The 21,062-nt window shown below is 43.0% G+C and overlaps 1 protein-coding gene across 26 annotated transcripts in view; it reads right to left on the bottom strand.

Annotated features, from left to right (window-relative positions):
- LOC138916635 (ubiquitin carboxyl-terminal hydrolase 25-like) overlaps positions 1-21,062 on the bottom strand; it is a 156,186-nt gene that overhangs the window by 116,021 nt on the left and 19,103 nt on the right. For 16 of the 26 annotated variants that reach the window (XR_011423938.1, XR_011423937.1, XR_011423936.1 and 13 more), the window contains exons 2-3: positions 12,731-12,808; positions 9,307-9,451 (exon numbers count right to left, since the gene is read on the bottom strand). Coding sequence is in view for 20 of the 26 variants with exons in the window: in XM_070229602.1 (XP_070085703.1) it covers positions 9,307-9,451; positions 12,731-12,808 (223 nt within the window). In the remaining 6 variants the exon portion in view is untranslated. Of the gene's footprint in view, positions 1-5,796; positions 7,864-9,009; positions 9,127-9,306; positions 9,452-12,730; positions 12,809-21,062 lie in introns of those variants that run through there. The other 10 variants (XR_011423933.1, XM_070229598.1, XM_070229601.1 and 7 more) reach the window with 4 other exon arrangements.

Below are 21,062 nucleotides of genomic sequence, written 5' to 3'. Positions count from 1 at the left end.
GGAAGAAAACGTAGGCAGTACACTCTTTGACAGCAGTATTAAAAGGATCTTTTCGGACACCATGCCTTCTCAGAGAAGGGAAACAATAGAAAGAATAAACAAACGGGACTTCATCAGATTAAAGAGCTTCTTCAAGGCAAATGAAAACAGGATTGAAACAAAAAAACCAACCCACTAACTGGGAAAAAATATTTGCAAGTCATATATCTGTCAGAGGCTTAATATCCTTAATATATAAAGAACTATCGCAACTCAACCACAAAACATCAAACAACCCAATCAAAAAATGGGCTGGAGACATGAACAGACATTTCTCCAAAGAAGATATACTGATGGCCAATAGGCACATGAAAATATGCTCATCATCGCTGATCATCAGGGAAATGCAAATCAAAACTACACTAAGATATCACCTTACACCTGTTAGAATGACAAAAATATCTAAAACTAATAGCAACAAACGTTGGAGAGGTTGCGGAGCAAAAGGAACCCTCATACACTGCTGGTGGGAAGGCAAACTGGTGCAGCCACTATGGAAAACAGTACGGAGATTCCTCAAAAAACTAAAAATAGAACTACCATACGATCCAGCCATCCCACTACTGGGTATTTATCCAAAGAGCCTGAAGTCAGCAATCCCAAAAGTCCTGTGCACCCCAATGTTTATTGCAGCACTGTTTACAATAGCCAAGACGTGGAAGCAACCTAAGTGCCCATCAACAGACGAATGGATAAAGAAGATGTGGCACATATATACAATGGAATACTACTCAGCTGCAAAACAGAACAAAATCATTCCATTTGCAATAACATGGATGGACCTTGAGAGAATTATGTTAAGTGAAATAAGCCAGCAAGAGAAAGGTAATCTGTGTATGACTCCACTCATATGAGGAATTTAAAACTATGGACCAAGAACAGTTTAGTGGATACCAGGGGAAAGGAGGGGTGGGGGGTGGGCACAAAGGGTGAAGTGGTGCTCCTACAACATGACTGACAAACATTAACGTACAATTGAAATTTCACAAGATTGTAACCTATCAATAACTCAATAAAAAAAAATTGGAAAAAAAAAAAGTGCCATGGATGGTGCACAGATTGAGGGAATCAGGTTAGACTAGAAATAGGTTACTGGACGAAGGTTTATGTACAAAAGGATTATTTACAAACGTGTAGGTATAGGAGAACTTCAAGGCATGATGCATGGTGACGTAGAGAGAATAATGGTCCCAATGATGTCCACCTTCCAATCCCCAGAACCTATGAGCGTGTTACCTTACCACGGCAAAGGGGACTTTGCAGGGGTGATTAAGGCAAGGGTCTTGGGATGTGGAGAGTTCCCTGGGTGATCCATGTGGCACCAATGGCATCACGAGGGGCCTAATAAGTGAAAGAGGCTGGTGGTAGGGTCATAGAGGGAGATGTGGTGACGGATAGAAACAGATATCACAGATGAGAGAAGGTGCTGGGTGGCTGGACATGAAGATGCAGGAAGGGGCCACAAGTCAAGGATTGTAGGTGGCATCCAGATGCTGGGAAGTCAAAAGGAGACTCCAGAAGGCACTAGCCATACAGACATCTTAAATTTAGCTCAGTGAGACTGATTTGGGACGTTTGTCCTCCAGAATTGCAAAATAACAAATTTGTGTTGTTTCAAGCCACCAGGTCTGTGGAAATTTCTTACAGTGGCAATAAAAACCAATAGGTAGTAACAAGGGGTCCTTACAGCCCAGTTGTCACCACCTACAGGCCTCAAGGAATCAAGAGAAGAGAGCCCAAGGAAGAGAACCATGCTGAGTCAGCCCTTGAGAGGAGCTGGGCCTCTAGCCACAGACGGAGCCAGCGCAAGGCCATCTTTTCAGGAAGTAGCCAGGAGGTTCAATGCTTGGGCTCACACTCCTGCCTCCCTCCAGTCTGTTCTTGGGCTTCCCCATTGGTGACTCCAAAGGGAGCTGGAAGGATATGAATCTGCTTGTGGCCAACACCCTACAGGTCGGCAGCAGACAGCAGGTGGAGAAGGACAGAGAGTGGATATGAAAGGACATACTGATGACATCTTAGAACAGGAGGTCATGAGCTGTCGGAAGCGAGGGACCCAAGTGCTGGATCAGAGGAAGGCACAGGCCCTTTCAACATAGGCCTAGAGTTGATGGCTTACGACAATGTAGTTCATCTTTGCCATGCATCAGAACCCTGAGAGAGACTTGGAAAAAATACAAATTTTGGGGTCCCACCCAAGAGCCACTGAATCAGAGCCTGGCAAGGAGGGGCCCCAAAGGAGAAGGTCACTACCTCCCTATCTTCCTCCGTGTGCAGTCTTTCTAGGAGCCCTGTTTTGGGCATAGAACTTCATGACTGTCCAGGGTTGCATTTGGATTTAGATCGAAATCATGCTGTCTATTTTCTCATGAGCTTGTATTTTTTTTTTAAATTTTGCACTACTGTTTGGAAAAGTTTGAACTCATGCAAGGTATTAGTTTGGCGGCCATCAAATTTCTTGTCAGAACTGGAGCCATTTTATGAGTGAAAAGGGGAGCTATCCATAACATGCCAGGCACCCACCAAGTACCGCCTGAGCTGTCCAGGCTGCACTGGGATGTGTGCTCACCCTTGCCGTCCATGACCCAGAGGCAGGAGACAGGGGGCTGAGGGCAGGGGTCAGCCGCACCTTCATCACACGCACGTCCAAGCCTGGCTTTGTTCTGGCCCTGCCTGGGTCATGGGTTAAAGAGTCTGCTGTGTCTGCCGAGAGGAGGTCAATGGGAGGATGCATGGTGACCTGGGCCCCATAGGCAGGACAGTCAGCAGAGCGACAGTGACCCAGGCAGGAGACAGAGTGGTGGTCTGTACAGGAGGGTGTTGGCAGAGATGGAGAGAACAGAGGGAGTTTGAAGGCATAATCTATGGACTGCCCGATGCATTGCATGGAGAGGGTGAGGACGAGGAACAGGTCAGGAGGGGTTCCCAGGTGCCTGGGCTGTGCGAGCCGGGAAGGTGGAGCTACCGACTGACTAGGGCATTCTGGAGGGAAAGCAGGTCCTCCATGGCTGGCTTCCCCAAGAGTGACCCCAAGTGTTTGGTTCCTCATGCTCCTCTGAAACAGGACGTGAACTTGGGACAGGACCCATCCATGGGAGATAGGAGTGTTTCAGAGGGTAATTTGGGGCAGGTCACTTGCATAAGTTCTACCTCTGCTCTCCCAGGCTGTTTGGAGCTTCGCGTCTGTGCCTGGGCTGAAATGTGGCCAGAAATGGTGCTTCCCCCTTTATCTTTCCCACACTTTTCCCCACAGTCATCTCAAGATCCTTGCTATTCTATGTCCAGTCCAAGCATGGATATCACTGGGGAGCAGGGCAGTCACAGACCCACTCAGGACCTGATGAACTGGGATCTGCCCTGTAACCAGATCTCCAAGTGATTCCTGTGCCCCGGAAAGTGTGTAATGCACTGCGGATAACTCCTTTTCCCTCAGCATTCAGCTCAGGGCCACCTCCTCCAGAGACCCCTCCCTGACCTCCCACCCACCGCCCAGCCTGCTGCAGGGACAGTTAGAGAGCCGGGCACAGCGCCTGCAGTGGGTGCACACGCCACCTCCACGAGCACTTCTAGTCAGTGAGTCTTCCTCTTCCACTGGCTCTGCGCTCTGCTGGGGTCCACTGAGTGTTCATCTTGGCATCTCCACGAGCAGCATCCTATCGGCTCCACTCAGGGAGCGGATGCATCACCCTTGGGAATCCTCACCGTGCCCTCGAGCCCCTTCCGGAGCTGCCCTTGGAGCCCCTGTTGTGGGAGCGCCTGAGGGGTGAGACCCTCTGATCCCCAGGGCCTTCAGGGATGGTCGAACCCTCATGGATGTCCAAATGGGCATGACTACTCACTACTCTATTCCTTGGAAAAATAGGCTTCTCACTGGGTGTACTTCATCTGTGCCCAGCTGCCTTCTTTTCGGATTCCCCTGCAGAGATTGTACAAAGGTGTCCTTAAAGTAGCGCAGGCAATACACAGGTTATCAGAAGCGTTCTCAGTCTTCCTTCGTTCCTCTTCAACAGTCACACACACTCCTCATCTGAATGACAAACACCCCAGTGCCAGCCCCAGGGCTCCCTGCAGACTGCTGTGAGACCCCTCACCAAAACGCTGCGCCTCTCCCCCGACCCACATTCCACTGTCTCCACAGCCACAGACATCTGTGTAGAAAGCACATCACACTATGTCCCCAGCCACCCTGTCTCCCCTCCAGGTCTACACCCTTCCCTGGTGTCACTCCCCTGCACTACAGAGACATCTCTGCTGTGGGCCCTGCTCCCTGCCCACCTCCCCTCCCCCTCATCTTAGTCCCATTTCCACTGCCCCAGAAGCCACCTCTCAGGCCTCTGTACTTCCTGTTCTGTCTGCCTGGAACATTCTGCCCATGATCTCCCAGACTAACTCCTCTTACCTTTCATCTCAGCATAAATGTCCCCCACTGAGTGTTAGCCTGTCACCGCCCTTACCATCCCCCTATAGGAATCGTCTGTAGAGCACGTATTTCCCTCCTTCATCTCTTTTTCTTTATTATGTGACCTCGTCCCTTGCTAGAATGTAAGCTGCGGGTCCCCAGGCCTCGTTAGACCGTTTTGTCCATCACTGCATCTTAAACACCTGGAACAGCGCAGAAGACATCACAGAAGCTCCACATGTAACAAAACAATGGATGGGAAGGAAGGCAATGAAACCCTGGCACTTGAGATTCAGCAGAGTCAAGTGTGCTGGTCGCTCTCCAGATTCCTTCGGGTCCCCTCTCTGGCCGGCTCTGTGCCCAGGCTGACTCCTCTGCCTGCGCTGCCCGGGCCTCTGGGGGGCTCCCAGGCTCCAGCAGGAGGTGGGACGTCAGGAGGGCAGAGGGCGGGGGCAGTCTCCCCTGTGCCCCTGACAGCCCCTCATGGGCCCAGAGGACACCATTTCCCCTCCTCCCTCCAGCCCAGGGCTGGAAACAGCTTCCCTCTCGCTGGCCCCCGGGAGCCCCGCATCCCTGGCCCTTCCCTCCTCCCTGTCTCAGCTCCGGAAATGGCTGCATCTCAGTCTCTTCATCTGCACCATTGGGGTGAAGTGTTTGTACTGGGAATTTTGTCGGGTACATCAGGCACCTCTCCTTTTCTGTGTACAGGACTTAGGATTCTTTTGTGTACATGGCGGTGGATTGCATGATCTTTTTCTTTTATTTATTTTAAATAATTTTTCAAAATTGAATCTCTTAATTTTACATTTTCCTTAGGTACTGAAATAACACAGTATTCTACATCTGTACTGTAGCTTGTGCGTGTCTGTGTGTGTGTGGGGGGGGGGGTGCATATGTGATTGCCACCAAGGGAAAACTGCATAAAATGCACTGCAAAACATTGAGAAATGTTTTGGCAAGAAACACTATCTTAAACAATACAACAAAGATTTAAAAAATTACAGAACAAAAAACAGAGTGCAAATTATCTAAAATTACCCTCTAAATTAATCTATAAATTTAGGAATAAATCAAAACATTATGAAATGTCAACGGGAGTATGTTGAAGTCTCTTTTTTTTTCCTGCATTTCCATTGGTTTTTACTAACAATCTAATTCATTCAGGCAAATATTGTCACTTCACAGATTCCTAATAACGGCTCAGAGCACACAGAAACAGTCTTTATTGTTTTCTACATCTCTATGTCCTACTCTAATGATGGCTTAATGAATAGTGACCTTTCATTTAAATCTAAACTCAATCCTTATACTGTCTTATTCTAGAGGGTCCAAGGACAGAGAATGCAATTGATAAGCAATGTATTAAATGAAACTTTATTTGAAAAAATACCTTACACATTAGAATGCTTTATCTAGTTGAATAAGAATAATTAAGTAAGTAATAGGAGCTAAACTAAAAACAGAAAAAATCAAAATTCCTTTGAAAAGAGAACACCCGTGCAGATGTCCTGCTGTGGCTGGGGTGCTGAAGGCCCAGCTGCTGTGGATGCTGAGTCCAATCTGCAGGTGACCCCAGGCCCCTGAGGCCTCATGGCAGGGCCATCCTCCTTCCTGGGGGGGTCCTACCGGCCCAGGGGATCCCCCACACTTCTGGGCCTCTGGGGACCGTGGGAGGAGCAGCTGGAGGAAAATTGCCTCTTGGCAAAGGCTGGAACGAGGCCTCCAACATGGCCAGCCTTTGCCTGTTGTGCTCGTTTTGTCTTCTTAGCTCCTCGAGCTTTCTCTCCGCCAACACGGCTGCCCTCCAGCTTTCTTTGGCTCTTTGCATCTGGAAGAGGTTCTCCTTGTGATAGTAGGAAGTGCACGTCTTCACTTCTTGGGCCAGGTCTTCAGCCATCTTCTTGTAGAGGTTGCGAAGCTGGTACGTGGAGTTCATCTCCCAGCACACGTTGAGGAGCTTCTTCTTCAACTCGGAGCAGACCCTTTCCTCCTCAAAGAATTTTATGTAAAGTGGCCCAACTTCTTCATCATGTAGCTCATGCAGATTTTGAAGTTTGAGCTTCAGCTGCTGAATCTCACCTTCAAGCTTGGTGTTTTCGTGCTGCAAAGTTGCTTCCTCGGTTTGGAGGGAGAGGATTTCTCCTGGAAGCTCTTCCTCAATTTGCTTTTGTTGCTGCAACCATCTGGCTCTTTCCTGATGTTCCTCTTCATCAGTTGCTTTGGAGACTTTAACAGGCAGGCTCTTCAAAGCCTTTTCCAGAAGGTCGACAGTGTCCTGAAGTGCTGATGTGCTCAGGATTGTATTCATCGCTGCCAAGCACAAGGTTTGTAAGGGGAGAGGACTGGCCTCCACCCGAGGGCACTGAAGGGCTTCCACGGCTCGGTTCTCAGATCCGGTATTCTCCCCACATTCTCCACTGACTTCACCGAAGGCAGAACACCTTTCACCTGGAGACTTCCCTCTTCTGAAAATATGTCCTGTCTTGACTATCAAAGCCACCACCACAGTACATACCAGGACCTCCCAGTGGAACGCAGGGAGACCTGGACCCTGGCTCAAGCTGTCCGAAATCACCAGCAGAGCACACCACAGGTGCCCCAGGATCAGCTGGAAAGTGGACGCGATGGCAGGCAGCAGGCCCTCCATGGCTGGGGAGAGCTCCGCAGCTGTGCCTCTGAGTGCCAGTGCCCTGTGGGCCACAACTGACCGCTCGGAACCCTGAGGAGTGTTCCATCTCCAAAGTAAACAGGTGGCTGGAACCAGGGTGTGTCAGTTGGTTGGGGGAGGGGAGGCCAGCTAGGGTCTAGGAAACAGACCCCTAAGTGAGCTCTGAAAGTAGAAGGGGTCTCACTTCTCCAGGCACTGGGGGAGGTCCACAGGGCTGATGGCAGCCTGGCTCTGCCAGTCGAGGCCCACCTGGCCCTACAGCACACCTAGGGGACAAAGCAGGGCCAGGCCATGTCCCTTTCTGTGCACAAGAACAAGTGGTGGGGGCCATCCCTGGGTGAGGCCCACTCTCCTCCTGTTTTCAAGTTTCCTTCTGTGCAGGGACACCTGGGACTGCCCACACAGCTCCCCAATCTTCCTAGTCTGAGGCTCCCTCTGTCCTTCTGGTTGGTCACTGGGGACAAGCAAGGGCAAAGACTGAAGGGTGTCCCTAAAGGTATGAACTAAGAGACCAGGATTCCAATCCAAACAACTCAAGAGTCATCAATATGAACTGGCAATCTTAACATTTTATGGATTTTGGTTGAGACAATATGTCCTCATTCAATCCAAGTGTTCCTGGGTGGAAGTGACTCTCCTGGGGTGACACGGTGAACAGGGCTCCTTTCCTCATGTGGCCCTGCCATCTTCAGTATAAGCTTCCCAAGGTGGCCCTGAGGACGGTCCAGTCCACCAAATTGTCTTCAGAGGTGGGCCTCTGGGGATGGCGTTTTTACACATATTATCAAAAATAACTCAACAAACACTTTTTGAGAAACTATGACATTCTAATATGATCATGGGAACATCAATAGTCTGTTGCCCTGTTAGGCTTCATGTTTGGTAAGCAAGAAAGGCACAAGCAAATAATTTTAAAATAAAACAGTACTCATTAAGACACAGGTATGCTCTGGGTGCTGGAAAAGCACTTGGTCCAAACTAGAGGCCAGGGGAAACATTCTAGAGCCATTAGCTCCTGAGCTAAATCCTACAACGCCAGAAGAAATTAGGCTGGGGGTAAAGGCTAGAAGGGATTCCTTCGAAGGAAAAGCAAGCATAAAGACAAAAGAAATTAAATAGCACTGGGTGGATGAGAACTTCAAGCCATTCTGCGTCATCACAGTGTAAAGAGAAAAGAACAAAACAGTAGAAAACGAAGTCAGAGATGCAGACAGGAGTCAAGCCACAGTGTGTCTTCAACTTGGACACAGCAACTGGGTCTGTCTTACACACATAAAACTTCTCCCGATTATCACCTATTATCTGTGTGAAGTAGGAGTATTCCAGGCTTAGCCGACATAAGATCATTTGTAGAGCAAAAATACTAAGATTATCCTGAAAACTTGAAATCAACCAACATTAAACAGTATTTAATGCCAATTAATAGCTATAAACATCTATGTGAATGGGTTCTTCCTGGTTATTTCCTAACTTTGAGAAAGTCTATAAACAAAATCAGAAATTCTCTTCCAATACAAGTTAGTAATCAAACTTCTCTGATTGAGAATGCATAAAAATAAATACCTACATTTTATAGAATACAGTTACACCACAATGAGATATGGAGGTAACTGAATGTATTTTGAAAAACTCAGTGCTATATAAGCACAAAGTATTCATGTTATGAATAAAAATTAGTCCATAAAATTTTCCATATGTACCTGTGTGTGCGCATGTATGTGTGCTTATTTTGTTACATGGTAATAAACCTTTCTCCAAAATCTTTATTTTGGGGAGGGGCAGGGATTGAAAGAAGGGAAATTCTACTAAATGGTAAAGCTATCAGTAATTAAAAATACTACTTTATCTTCAAAAATAATACTAAGCCTCTACCAACACTTCATAAAACAAATGATTTTGCCCATTTAAAATTCTAGAAATTTTTGTTTCTTTAATGAGAAACACTGTAGCTGTTCCATATTTCAAAACAATGAATACTCCATGAGGTGCTCTATGAAAGGATATACCAATGAAATACAATCTGGAAAAAAATATAATGCAGCTAATTAAAACATGCTCCTTTCAAATACACTAAGAAGAACCAAGGTTAAAGTAGTCTTTTTTTTTTGTCCTTTACCTCTGCTTCAACAAAATTAATATATCCCCAAGGAAAATGTTTCATTACATTCCTGTCAAATTATTAAGAAAGAAGTAAACTTACTCGCATCTGCTTGGCTTCCCACACTGATGTATCTATCACTGCCAGGAAGCGCGGTTTGGTAGTAAGTTGTCTCCTCCTGCTGAGGGGTCTTGGCATTCTTCGCAGTGAGGAAAGCCACTGCCAACTCCAAGTTTCCATTGCTATCCTTCAAAGATCAAGAACAGAACATCAAATATTTTGGAATAACTCTGTACATTCTCACATGATTTATGTAAGCTTTTCCATAACAACTAATTCTCAAAGCAAAAATCATTTTCAGATTCAAAATCATTCTGTGTGATTCTGATTTTATAGTATAAATTCATCATAAACAAAGAACACTATATCAATGGTAATTCCTTTCTCTATTAATTAAAACTACTAATATAACGTAAAAATCAACTCTATAACTAATTTCTCAATTTTCCATTACTTTCATATCTGCTTAACAAAAGCCAATCACAAACTTGTACTTCTAAACAAATGAACAAACTAAAACATGTTTTCTGGAACTTGCCATATACAAGGATGAAAAATGAATATTTAAAACAGTGCTTCTGCAAATAAGAACAAAAAAAGGTATTCCCTTTAAAATGGGTGCTGAACACATACCTAAAGGCAAACTTAACAAGCAAATGTCAAAGACTTATAGGAAGAAAATAGCAAAATGTTCTGAAGCTTGACAGTATGGAGAAACACAAAGAACTCCTAGACAGAAATACTCAATACTGTCAAGATAACAATCCTGCCCAAATTAAATATAAATTTTATGTAGTTCTCATCAAAAGCATACCTGGACAAAATTCTAAAGTTAATTTAGAAGGAAGTAGCTGCTAAAAAACTAAGAATTTTTGAAACAGTAAAATAATAAGAGACCTGCCCAGTTATATCTCTATATTTTCTGTCCAGTTAACAATAAATATAACACTAGCTCTATGACAGCTAGTTGAAACAACATTAGGAAATCCAGGTATTAATAATGGAGTTATCTCTGTGACACAAGGCCAGAACACATTAAGATTGTGTAGGCCTTAAGAATTTTAGGATACGAGAGGAGTGTAATAGGAAGCCAGTTGAGGGTTCTGCCTAGAAATGACCAGGTATGACTTACATTTTAAAAGGATCATTCTGGCTGTGTGTTGAGACTATAGGAGAGAAAGGGCAGAGAGTCTATTATTTGCTATCATATTAAATGTAGGGGGTGATAGAAGGAGAAAGATTAGAATGATTCCAAGATTTGAGGAGTGAACAACTAGAAGAATGAAGTCCCCAACCCACCTCGACTCCAACTCTAGGAGCTGCTGAAGAGATAAAGTAAGAGTACAGTTGGAAAAGCACCACTGCTTTCACCTTTGTTATCTGTCACAACCACTGTAAGATTCTCAAATGACTCATCCAAAATACAGGTATAACATATCCCAGAGTTAGATAAGTAAACTATAGTAAAACAACTTGCAATAACAACGGCTAAGATTTACTGAGCAGTAATAGGTGCCAAAACATGTGCCAAGTACTCTTCACAGACTACCTCATATAATAATTAGCTGACTACAACAGGGACTTACACAACGAGAAGGTCACTTACTTTGCGAAGCTAAAAATAGATGCTCAAAATAAATAAAAGTGCTGAAATCAATCAACGACATGTGGTTCCCAAAAGTAGACTCCATATCAGTATTTTACTGAGAGACTCAACTCATTAATAAACCTCTTACAAATTTATACCGGGCAACAATTAAGGTTTAAGTACACTGTTTTCACTTCCAGCTACTAAGAACTGAAATGAAAGTTAAAAAAAAAACTAAGGTCATACAGCTTACCTCAAAGGAAATGTGGACAAGAATTAATTTGATTAATTCTTTGCATTTATTTAATTAAACATATTCTACATGTTTCCCAAGTCAAGAAAAAGAAAAGTGCCCTGACAAGGTACCGAGTGTAGTGTCACACTCACTGACACAGAATGGAAAAAGTACATTCTGAAAATAGACATGATTTAGTCATATTTATCACAATAAAGAAAGGACTAGTGGGGCCGGTCGAGTGGTTGAGTTCGCGTGCTGCACTTTGGCAGCCCAGGGTTTTGCTGGTTCGGATCCTGGGCGCAGACATGGCACCGCTCATCAAGCCATGCTGAGGCAGCATCCCACATGCCACAACTAGATGGACCCAAAACTAAAAATACACAACTATGTACCGGGGGGCTTTGGGGAGAAAAAGGAAAAATAAAATCTTTAAAAAAAAAAAAAAGAAAGGACTGGCAATCATCTAAACATCATCATATAAACTGACATACAACACATTTGTTTCCTCCCTAAATGCTTACAGTGGCTTCATAAACCCTGCATTAATGCTCTAAACAGTACTGCTTCATCACTGTCCTGATGAGGCCAAAACGAAGCAAAGCCTCTAGTGAAAGCAGAAATTAAGTGTGATGCTCTGGGATCAGGCCACTTGGTTTCTATTTCAAACTCCTCCACATACTAGCTGTGTGATCTTGATCAAGTCACTTTAACCTCTGTTTCCTCATCTTTTAAAAAGGGATGAAAATAATACCCCATGGAGTTATTAGGAATAGCACCTAGTACTGTAAGTGCTTACTAAGTGCTAGTTGTTATCACTACTATTATGAGGATTATGATTACACTCACCTAAAAGATAAATTGCTTCCAGACACAAATGAAGAACTTTTGTGTCAACATCAAAAATTATATAATTTTGTCTCATGGAGCAAATGCCAAAGGATTGAAGCTGTGTGTATGCCTACAGTGGAAAAAGGCTCTCACTGCAAGCCTTTGTAGCTATATATATATATATATATATATATATATATATATATATATAGTTCTTGAACATCTTTCACTCGCTTGATCTTTTCCATGTGCATACCCATGTGATTTAACTCATGTGAGTGCCTCTGTGTGGAAATGAGAGTACTTCATAAGACACAACAAAATGATGCATCTTATCTGTTGCATATACTCAAAAGTTTGATGTTGAATGTTCTTAAGGTAAATTACTTGAATGTTAGCCAGTTTCTATTTCTCCTTCTTGGAAGGAAAAAAGGTAAGCTTTTGACTCTCTATTAATTTTCTATTTCTCCCTCCTCCTCCTCTCTCTACTCTCCTGCACCCTCTGCCCCTATTTAAACTCTAAAATCACAGTTCTTGAGTAAAACCAGCCATTAGCAATTGGATTCACATCCCCCTATTTTGCATGAAAAGTGTTTCCTATGGAGAGAAGTCATCTGTCACTCCAAGGTATGCTGGAAGCTAACATGCTCAAAATTGCTGTATATGTTAGCTAAGGCTCTTACTTTATACAAGTTCTTTCCTATATCTCTACTACTACCACACAGTATAACTAAAGAACTCAACTTTCAAATATGGCAGGCAGTAGAGATGAGGGTGTAACACAACTGTAGGTCATAAAACAGAGGCCATACCTTCAAAGCTTGCTGTAGTATCTGGGCATCGTTGATCCCAGTAATTTCTCTCAGCTGATTCAAAAATGTCTGCTGGTGCTAGAAGAGAGGAAAAACCAAAATCATTACACTCTGAAATCTGAAAATATACAAGGACAAGAAAATAAATGACCTTTGGGCAAACAAACAGAAAACAAAATAAACTAGAGTAAAAAAGAAAAACAAAAACAGGGGCAGGCCTGGTGGCACAGCAGTTCAGTTCCTACACTCTGCTTTGGCGGCCCGGGGTTTACTGGCTTGGATCCCATGTGCAGACATAGCACTACTTGTCAAGCCATGCTGTGGTAGGCGTCCCGCATATAAAGTGGAGGAAGATGGGCACAGATGTTAGCTCAGGGCCAGTCTTCCTCAGCAAAAAGAGGATTGGGAGCAGATGTTAGCTCAGGGCTAATCTTCTTCAAAAAGAAAAAACAAACAAACAAACTTGAGAGAGACTGAACAAATTTCATTCTTTTAGGAAGAAGGAACCATGCTGTGGGGAGCCCTTATTTCATTTTCATGTTTCCAAAAGGGAACTTCTACATTACTTCCCAAGAAGAAGTCTTACTGAATTAACAATTTCTGGTCCATTCTTCACCACCTCATTTATGCCACCCAACAAGAAAAGGAGTGGTTAGCATGAGGCTAAGCCTGAGAAACTAAGGAAAACAAGTATCCATTGGGTTACTTTAACTAGGGCATGGGACCAGTGATGGAGATCGAGGCAGCTCTGGTAATCTCTCCCTGTCCCTATGGACAGCCAGCATCCAGGCCCCTGGGATATGTGAAAAAGACACGCTTTTGGCAGGCCATGCACTAGGTGAGTATATTATATCACTGGCATCCTACGATCTGTCTGAGGAAAAAGAGGACCATCTCATGCTCCCATCCGTCATAAAAGATCCTAAACAGAATTGATCATTTGCCCCCATTTGCTTCAGATCTGTTTACAGTCTACTGGTTTATATACCATATAATCTATTACACTCTATTGGGGGGATAGCATCCCACTACCAAACCCTTCCCTGAACTTCCCTAATTAAGAACCATGTTCCTCCCTACATCTCTGTATTTCTCAAAACAAGTTCCCAAAAACTGTAAGACAGCACCACGACATAATGCAAGCTCAAGGGATATGATCTGGAAGACAAGTTGTCACTAGAATGAAAGGATCTGCAGAAATCTTTCTTGAAAATGTTTAACAGTCATCTCAGTAAGAATTTTATGGGGTGAAAGTTTAATGAGAAACAGTATAGTTACACAGTTTCAAATTCTTCCTACAAATTATAAAGAGAGAAAAAGTAAATTTATACTGAAGAAATCTAACAGATACCAACTCAACCAAGTGATCAGAGCTAATATTACCAATAATGGGACTGACAGCGTGTGCCTCTTGATATGATATGATACACCAAGAAGACAATATCACCTGTGGTTTTCCTGCCAAAAACCATAACCTGAATCTAATCTTGAGGAAGTATCAGACATCCAAACTGAGGAACATTTCGCAAAATAATTATTGTGTTATCTTCAAAATGTCTATATCATGACAGACAAAGGACAAGTTTCCAGATTAAAGGGGACCAAAAAGGCACGGTAACCAAATGTACTGCAGGAGACCACATTGCATCTCAAACTAAACGCAATACAGGATATTGTTCGGACAACTGGAGAAAGATGAGTGCCGACTGCTTAGTAATGATATTTTATTAATATTAAATTCCTGAACTTGATAATGTACTATAGTTATTTAAGAAAATATCTTTTTTCTTAGGAAATACACCCTGAAGTATTTAAGGGGGTAAAGGGACATGATGTCTGCAACTTACTCTCAAATGGTTCAGGAAAAAAGTTATGGGAAGTTCTCTGTACTAATTTCGCAACTTTAAATTTGAAATTACTTCAAAATATAAAGTTTTAAAATGTTATGCATACAGATTTGTTGATGTCAGGATTGTAAAACGTGCGTCTCAAAACATGCTTGACAATTTAAACATGCATAATGTATATACATTCAGAAGTGAAGGGTCCTAAAGAAATTACAAAATGAAATGAAAGAAAGAAAGAAATAAAAGCAATTTGAAAGTCAGGTTTGAGAGAACGTAGTCGAGATATCTTTTACAAAAGCCACACATATAAGTTACAAATTATATTCAGCTACATGTAACAGAGTCCCATCTAAATAGTAGCTTCAACATACTGCAGTGTCTTTTCCTAATATAATTAGACAGGAGGTGGGCAGTCCAGATCTGATAAGGACAGCCCACAAGATATCAAGGATCTAAGCTCCTTCTGTCTTCCCACTAAACATTCCTATATATGACATTCAGCAAGTGTCTGTCACTCCATGTCTCCTCCTCCAGCATCCTGTCCAAGTTCTAGGTAGGACAAAGGGAAGGGCAAAGGACAAAAGGTGCCTGCCAAATGATTCTGCCTTCTTTATCAAGCCCTTTCTGGCGACTTCCACCTAAAGCCTCACTGAACACAACAAAGCCTCCTGGCCACTCATAAGTGCAAAAGCGGTTGGGAAATGTATTTTTCAGCAACGCAAAAAGCCACTCTGAAGATGAAATGAACATAAAATACTTGAAAGATTTTATAAGCCTGTTTGCAATTTCACCACCACCAGCACTCCAAACTCCATCCTTTACACAGAGCATTATTTGCCTCAACTGCGAATTATTCAATCCTGCATCGGGAAAGACTATTGAATACCCCAAAGAAATTACTCATTTGTACAAACGTCGCTGGCCATTATTTATAATGCTGGAAAAATGAAAAAAGATGCAAATGTCCTTCCACTAAGGAAGACATTCTAAACTTTAATGTACAGAAGAATGACCTGATGAGTTTTCTAATAATGATGATTCCCCGGCCCCACCCCAGAGACTGTGATTCCAGGAGGGTGTGAGTTAAGGCTAATAAATCTGTATTTTTAATAAGCATCTCAAATGATTTTGATACAGATGGACAAATCCAAACAACTGTAGATTTTTAAGTAGTGAATCTATATAGAAGGTTATCTTTACAAAATCGCATTAAGCTGAAGTGGTAGGATACAAAATAGTATACATATACATTAATGACAAGATGAAATGTAAATACAAATGTAAAACCCAGAAAACATTACAGGGCCTGTGTTAGACTCCCAATTCTCCCATCTCTGCTCTCACACCTTTTGCAACTTTTCCCTTTCTCTCACTAGAGATACCATATATTTCCTTGCTGCATTGAGGAGCTTGACCATGTGACACACTTTGACCAATGACATAATAGCAGACAGCATGCAAGCAAACATGAAATGTGCTTACATGGTTGGGCTTGCCCTCTTCATCTTCTTCCTTAAGAAGAACATGACCTGGGAAGCCCACTTGCCCCAGAAGAATGAGGCGCTAGTAGAGAAGAGCCACTCCAATCAACCCACAAATCTGTGAACGTGATGATAATATTTTGGTATGTCACCAACTTTTGCAGTGAGCTGTTATGATGTTAGTTGACCGATACAGAGTGCAATAAGAACATTGAGTATTTTATCAAGAAAAGCAACATCTTTGAAATTTTGTTATGGTTTGGTATTTTATCATCTTTCACGATTAAGTCAGCTAAAACCTAGGAAAAAAAATAATCCAGATGTATCTCTAGCATAGTTTTATGACCGCATGAATTTTGACTGAAAATGAAACAATGAAGAGAAAAAGGATTAAGGTGCCAAAGAAGGCTGAGCAGGAAGGAGAGAAGGTGAAAGAACTTTCTCAGCTAAGTTACCAAGAAATGGGAGAGAAATCGAAAGAGGTGACCTATGAGAAAAATTCTCAGTTTATGGCAGAAGAACCACCTCATTTGTAAGGTTTTCCCCTTTGTTATTGGCATCTTACAGCTGTGCTTCTCCTGTCTTTGAAAACCTGCTCCTTCATTTCCCGTAATCATGTGTTTTTATTGCTGTTATTTCTGTTGTGATTAAGACCCTGGTCTTTCTTTCAAGGTTTGCATTTTCCTATTTACCAAACTTCTGGTCTGTGCTACACCCTGATCCTCAACTGAAAATGTCTTGCATATGATTCTCTCCTCCTTGACAAGCAATTTGGGATCCAAGGTGGATCCAACCCACTTGCATGTCTAGAGCTCCTCTTCTGAGCTCTGAGGTCTTCCTTGTACAGATTTCATATCTAATAAGCATAAGGAGGTGAGTGCAACATATTCACACTTGTTAAAAAGAAGGCAGCAGGGGCCAGCCTTGTGGCCGAATGGTTAATTTCACTTGCTCTGCTTCAGCGGCCTCGGGTTCGCAGCTTCAGATTCTGGGCATGGACTTAGCATGGCTCATCAAGCCATGTTGTGGCAGCAACCCACACAGAAGAGCTAGAGTGACTTACAACTAGGATATACAACTGTGTACTACTGGGGCTTTGGGGAGAAAATGAAAGTTGGCAACAGATGTCAGCTCAGGGCCAATCTTCCTAAATAAATAAGGAGACAGCAGGCCCAAAATGGAGTCACTAATGTTAAGGCCCCACAGTCAGAAAACCAAGACTTAATACCTAACCTAATTTGCAGTTTCAACTCCCCAGGAATGTAACCTTGGACCAGTCAACACAGAATTTCCTGGTCAGCCCTAGTGGGTTATCCACTGATAGACCACTTCCATTCCCCTTAGGAGGGCAACCTTGCCTAAAACAATGCATTCTTTGGTAATAATTGCCTTTTGTCCCCTCCCTCTCTGCCTTTAAAATCATTTCTTTTCTGCAACTCTATGAAGCTCCTTTCTATTTGGTAGACAGGATGCTGCCTGATTCATGAATCGTTCAATAAAGCCAATTTGCTCTTTCAAATTTACTCAGTTGAATTTTTTGTTGTTTAGAAGATTTGGTGGCAGCAGCAGAACTAAAGGAGACTTCCAGTGGCATTCAGGGACAACAAGAAACACAGGCATGGTAGTTGCAAACCCGTTTTTGAGTTCACTGTCTTTCTCACCATTTCCAAGGGCTGTGGGTAAGTTCCCTCTGGGTTCTGAGCTCGGCTCTCTTTGCACTGAGCTCCCAATCTAACTGGCTTTCCAGTTAGTTCCCCATTTGTCTAGAATCACTAGTTCCACGTTGGGAGCTGCTAGCAGTTTGGACCACAATGCCCTATTTGATTGGAAAGTCTAGCCCTTGGTTATGTTTCCAGATTCCGGGTTGGGAACTGCTGGTGGTTGAGTCTGCAGTCCCCATTTGTTTGGGATCCTTCCCCAGATTCCACGGTGGGAACTGCCAGCAGCAAGTGCACTTCCCCATTTTTTTGGAATCAGTCCACAGTCCCCATTTGTTGAGGTCTGTTGGTTCAGTCGTTCCCCAGTCTCAGGTTCCAATGTTGGGAACTGCTGGTTTTGCACTCAGGGCCTTTTCTTGGCCAGGAACAGTAACATCTCTTGGTTACTGCCGATACATTAAGGTGCACCTGTCTGTCTTGTTTCATGTAGACAAAGGCTAACGGGAATCTCTGAAGTCAAAAAATCACAAAAATCATGGGCACAGATCAAGTATTTAAAGGCTGTTAGAGAGTGCATCACCTAACTCAAAGACTCCTGTCAGGAGAAGGTGGTCACGGAACAGGTTAGATTGACACCAGGCCACCTGCCAACCTCAAGAAAACTTCCATGCAACGAGGTATACTGTAAAACACACACAATACTCAACCCAGCAGCACACTCTTTTTACACATTAATTTGGCTCCAAAAAACCCAAAGTCTTAGCTAACGGGATCTTTAAATTCTGAAGAGTCAAGCATGCCACCTCCTGGCACACCTATTTATTTTATGGCTAAGAACTATGGCCCAATAATAAATTGCTCAATAAAGTCAATTTGACTTTTTAAATCGACTGAGCTGAATTTCTTTTCCTTGTTTTCTTTTTTGAGGAAGATTAGCCGTGAGCTAACATCTACCACCAATCCTCCTGTTTTTTGCTGAGGAAGACTGGCCCTGAGCTAACACCTGTGTCCATCTTCCTCTACTTTATATGTGGGATGCCTGCCACAGCACGGTTTGATGAGCAAGCGGTGTGTAGGTCTGTGCCCAGGATCCAAACCAGCAAACCCCAGGCCGCCGAAGCCGAGCACGTGAACTTAACTGCTGCACCACCAGGCCAGCCCCCTGAGCTGAATTTTTTGTTTAACACACTGCTCGACCAAGAAGGGCAAGGCACAATGTTCAAAGAGATTCAGTGGCTTGCAAATACCACAAAAATCAATAAGGAACAAGCCAAGACTACCTACAGACCTTCAGATTCCTTCTTCAATGTAATTTTTACTACATGATGACATCCTTAAGTGCCTACTCTGTGGAAAAGACAGTAGTATACACTCCAGGGAGAAGGAGACATCAGTAATTTCAATATAAATTAAAGATCAGAGGGTTTCATTGAAATTCTTTCCTCCCTCAGTTGACCCTACTTAATGTTGGGTCTGTTTTAAATCTGTTTCAGTAAAGACTGCAGAATATTTAACATCGGTATAACTTTTTGAGGATCAAAAAAAGGGGATCACTGGTTTAGGCCAAGGAAAAAGATAAGCAATTATGCTCTTGCTGTATGCCAGACTCTGCTTTAAGTGTTCCCAGCATACAATCTCATTTGACACATGCAAATGTGCACATGCACACACACACCCTCTAGGAAGTTCCTCTCATTTTATAGCTAACGGGCTTCAAGAGATGAACAAGTGCAGAGACAGGAATGAAAACAGGGTTTTCAGATCCCACAGCCCATGTCCTTTCCATATTTTCTCTCCTCTACGGTACCTGATTTTGAAGATTAAAGATGCAGTAAAAAATGTAAGCGGTGGAAAAATCTCCTACCATGTTGATGTAAAACACTTAGATAGCGGTACGAGAAGACTGGCGCACTGCTGACTAGAAGGCAGGAAAGCTTTCTGTGTTAAGGGGTGAATGCCTCATAAGTCAGTCATTGGTTCCTTTAACTGCATTTCCAAATATAAATAAAACTTGGTTTAGCGCAAAAGAAACAAAGTCAAAGTCTCCCTCTTCAGGGGAAAAAAAGGCAACTCTTAGAATGACCTCTAAAAAAACTTCCAAATTCTCTTAGAAAAAAGGAAAAAACCCCAATGAGATAGACAATCCCAAGGCATTCTTAAACTTCGAATCATATGCACTAAAGACTAAAGTATTTCCGGCACTGAGTGGTAAGCAGGTCAAAGTTACCTATCAATGAAAGGATTAATAACACCACTGCCTTTAAAGTACATAACCATAGGCACATCTGTTTCCACAAATACCTTCTGCATCTATCTGATAACACTAAACTGCCCTAGTTCGTATTATCTCACCATAACAAGAAACCCCCAAACTTCGTTGACAGATAATTCCTAGTACACGTGTCCTTCAAATAGCTCTTCGTAAGCCCCAAACCTGCCCCTGGCCAGCTAAAAGCTATAAGCAAAAAACAAAAACAAAAAACTTTTATTTGCCGAGCCTTGTCTTTTATTTTTATCTCTCATTTTAAGGAGGACAACATGATCTTTCATTTCCCTTCACATGTAATATTCCGTGAACTCTCTGAGAATTTTCCTGCAGTACAATCCTTATCATGGCCTCACGGGCTGTCTGCAGGCTGCGGCTCTCTCTAGCCTCACCTTGCACTACTTTCCCATCTTCCTCTTCCCTCTAACTTTTATTCAGGGTCTACAAAATACCACTCTGCTTCCTGATTCAAAGATCGGTGTATATTCAGTTGCCTTCTGTGAAGATTAGAGGTTCTCCTGGCACTCACCACATTATAATAATATACTACGGTTAATCACCAGATTCTAAGTCCAAACGGAGCACAGTCTGTCTATTTCACTCATCACTGTAGTCCTGGCAACTAGTACCAGTGCTGGCATGTGGTAGGCACTCAATAAATATTGACTGAATAAATGAACATAGCAGAGTTTGCAGCGGGTAAGTGGACTAAGTCAGATCACAGGGCTTGAACTCATCCACAAGAAAGAGGTACTAATTACTGGAGACAGGAACAAGAGGCATACCTAAATCAGGCCCACTTACCAAACAAACTTTCTACACTCTCCTACAGTCTATCTAGAATTTCCCAGAAGGCTTCCTTTCTTAGTTCTGGTCCTGTCAATCCTGCTTGAAGGTGAGTGTACAGGACAATATTATTGAAATTCTCCACTGCAAATACCCCAAAGAGCTATCTCATGAATGGCTGGGGTACCTTGTACTTCCTACTGGAACAGAGCCAAGGTTTATCTCAACCTTTTTGGGTTAACAGCACGTCAGTGTTAAAGTAAATTAATCATATATCACTCTGGGTGTAAAAAT

Source organism: Equus caballus, chromosome 12, assembly GCF_041296265.1.
Source record: "Equus caballus isolate H_3958 breed thoroughbred chromosome 12, TB-T2T, whole genome shotgun sequence".
Classification (NCBI taxonomy): Eukaryota; Metazoa; Chordata; class Mammalia; order Perissodactyla; family Equidae; genus Equus; species Equus caballus.
This window is presented reverse-complemented; position numbering and strand designations above follow the sequence as displayed.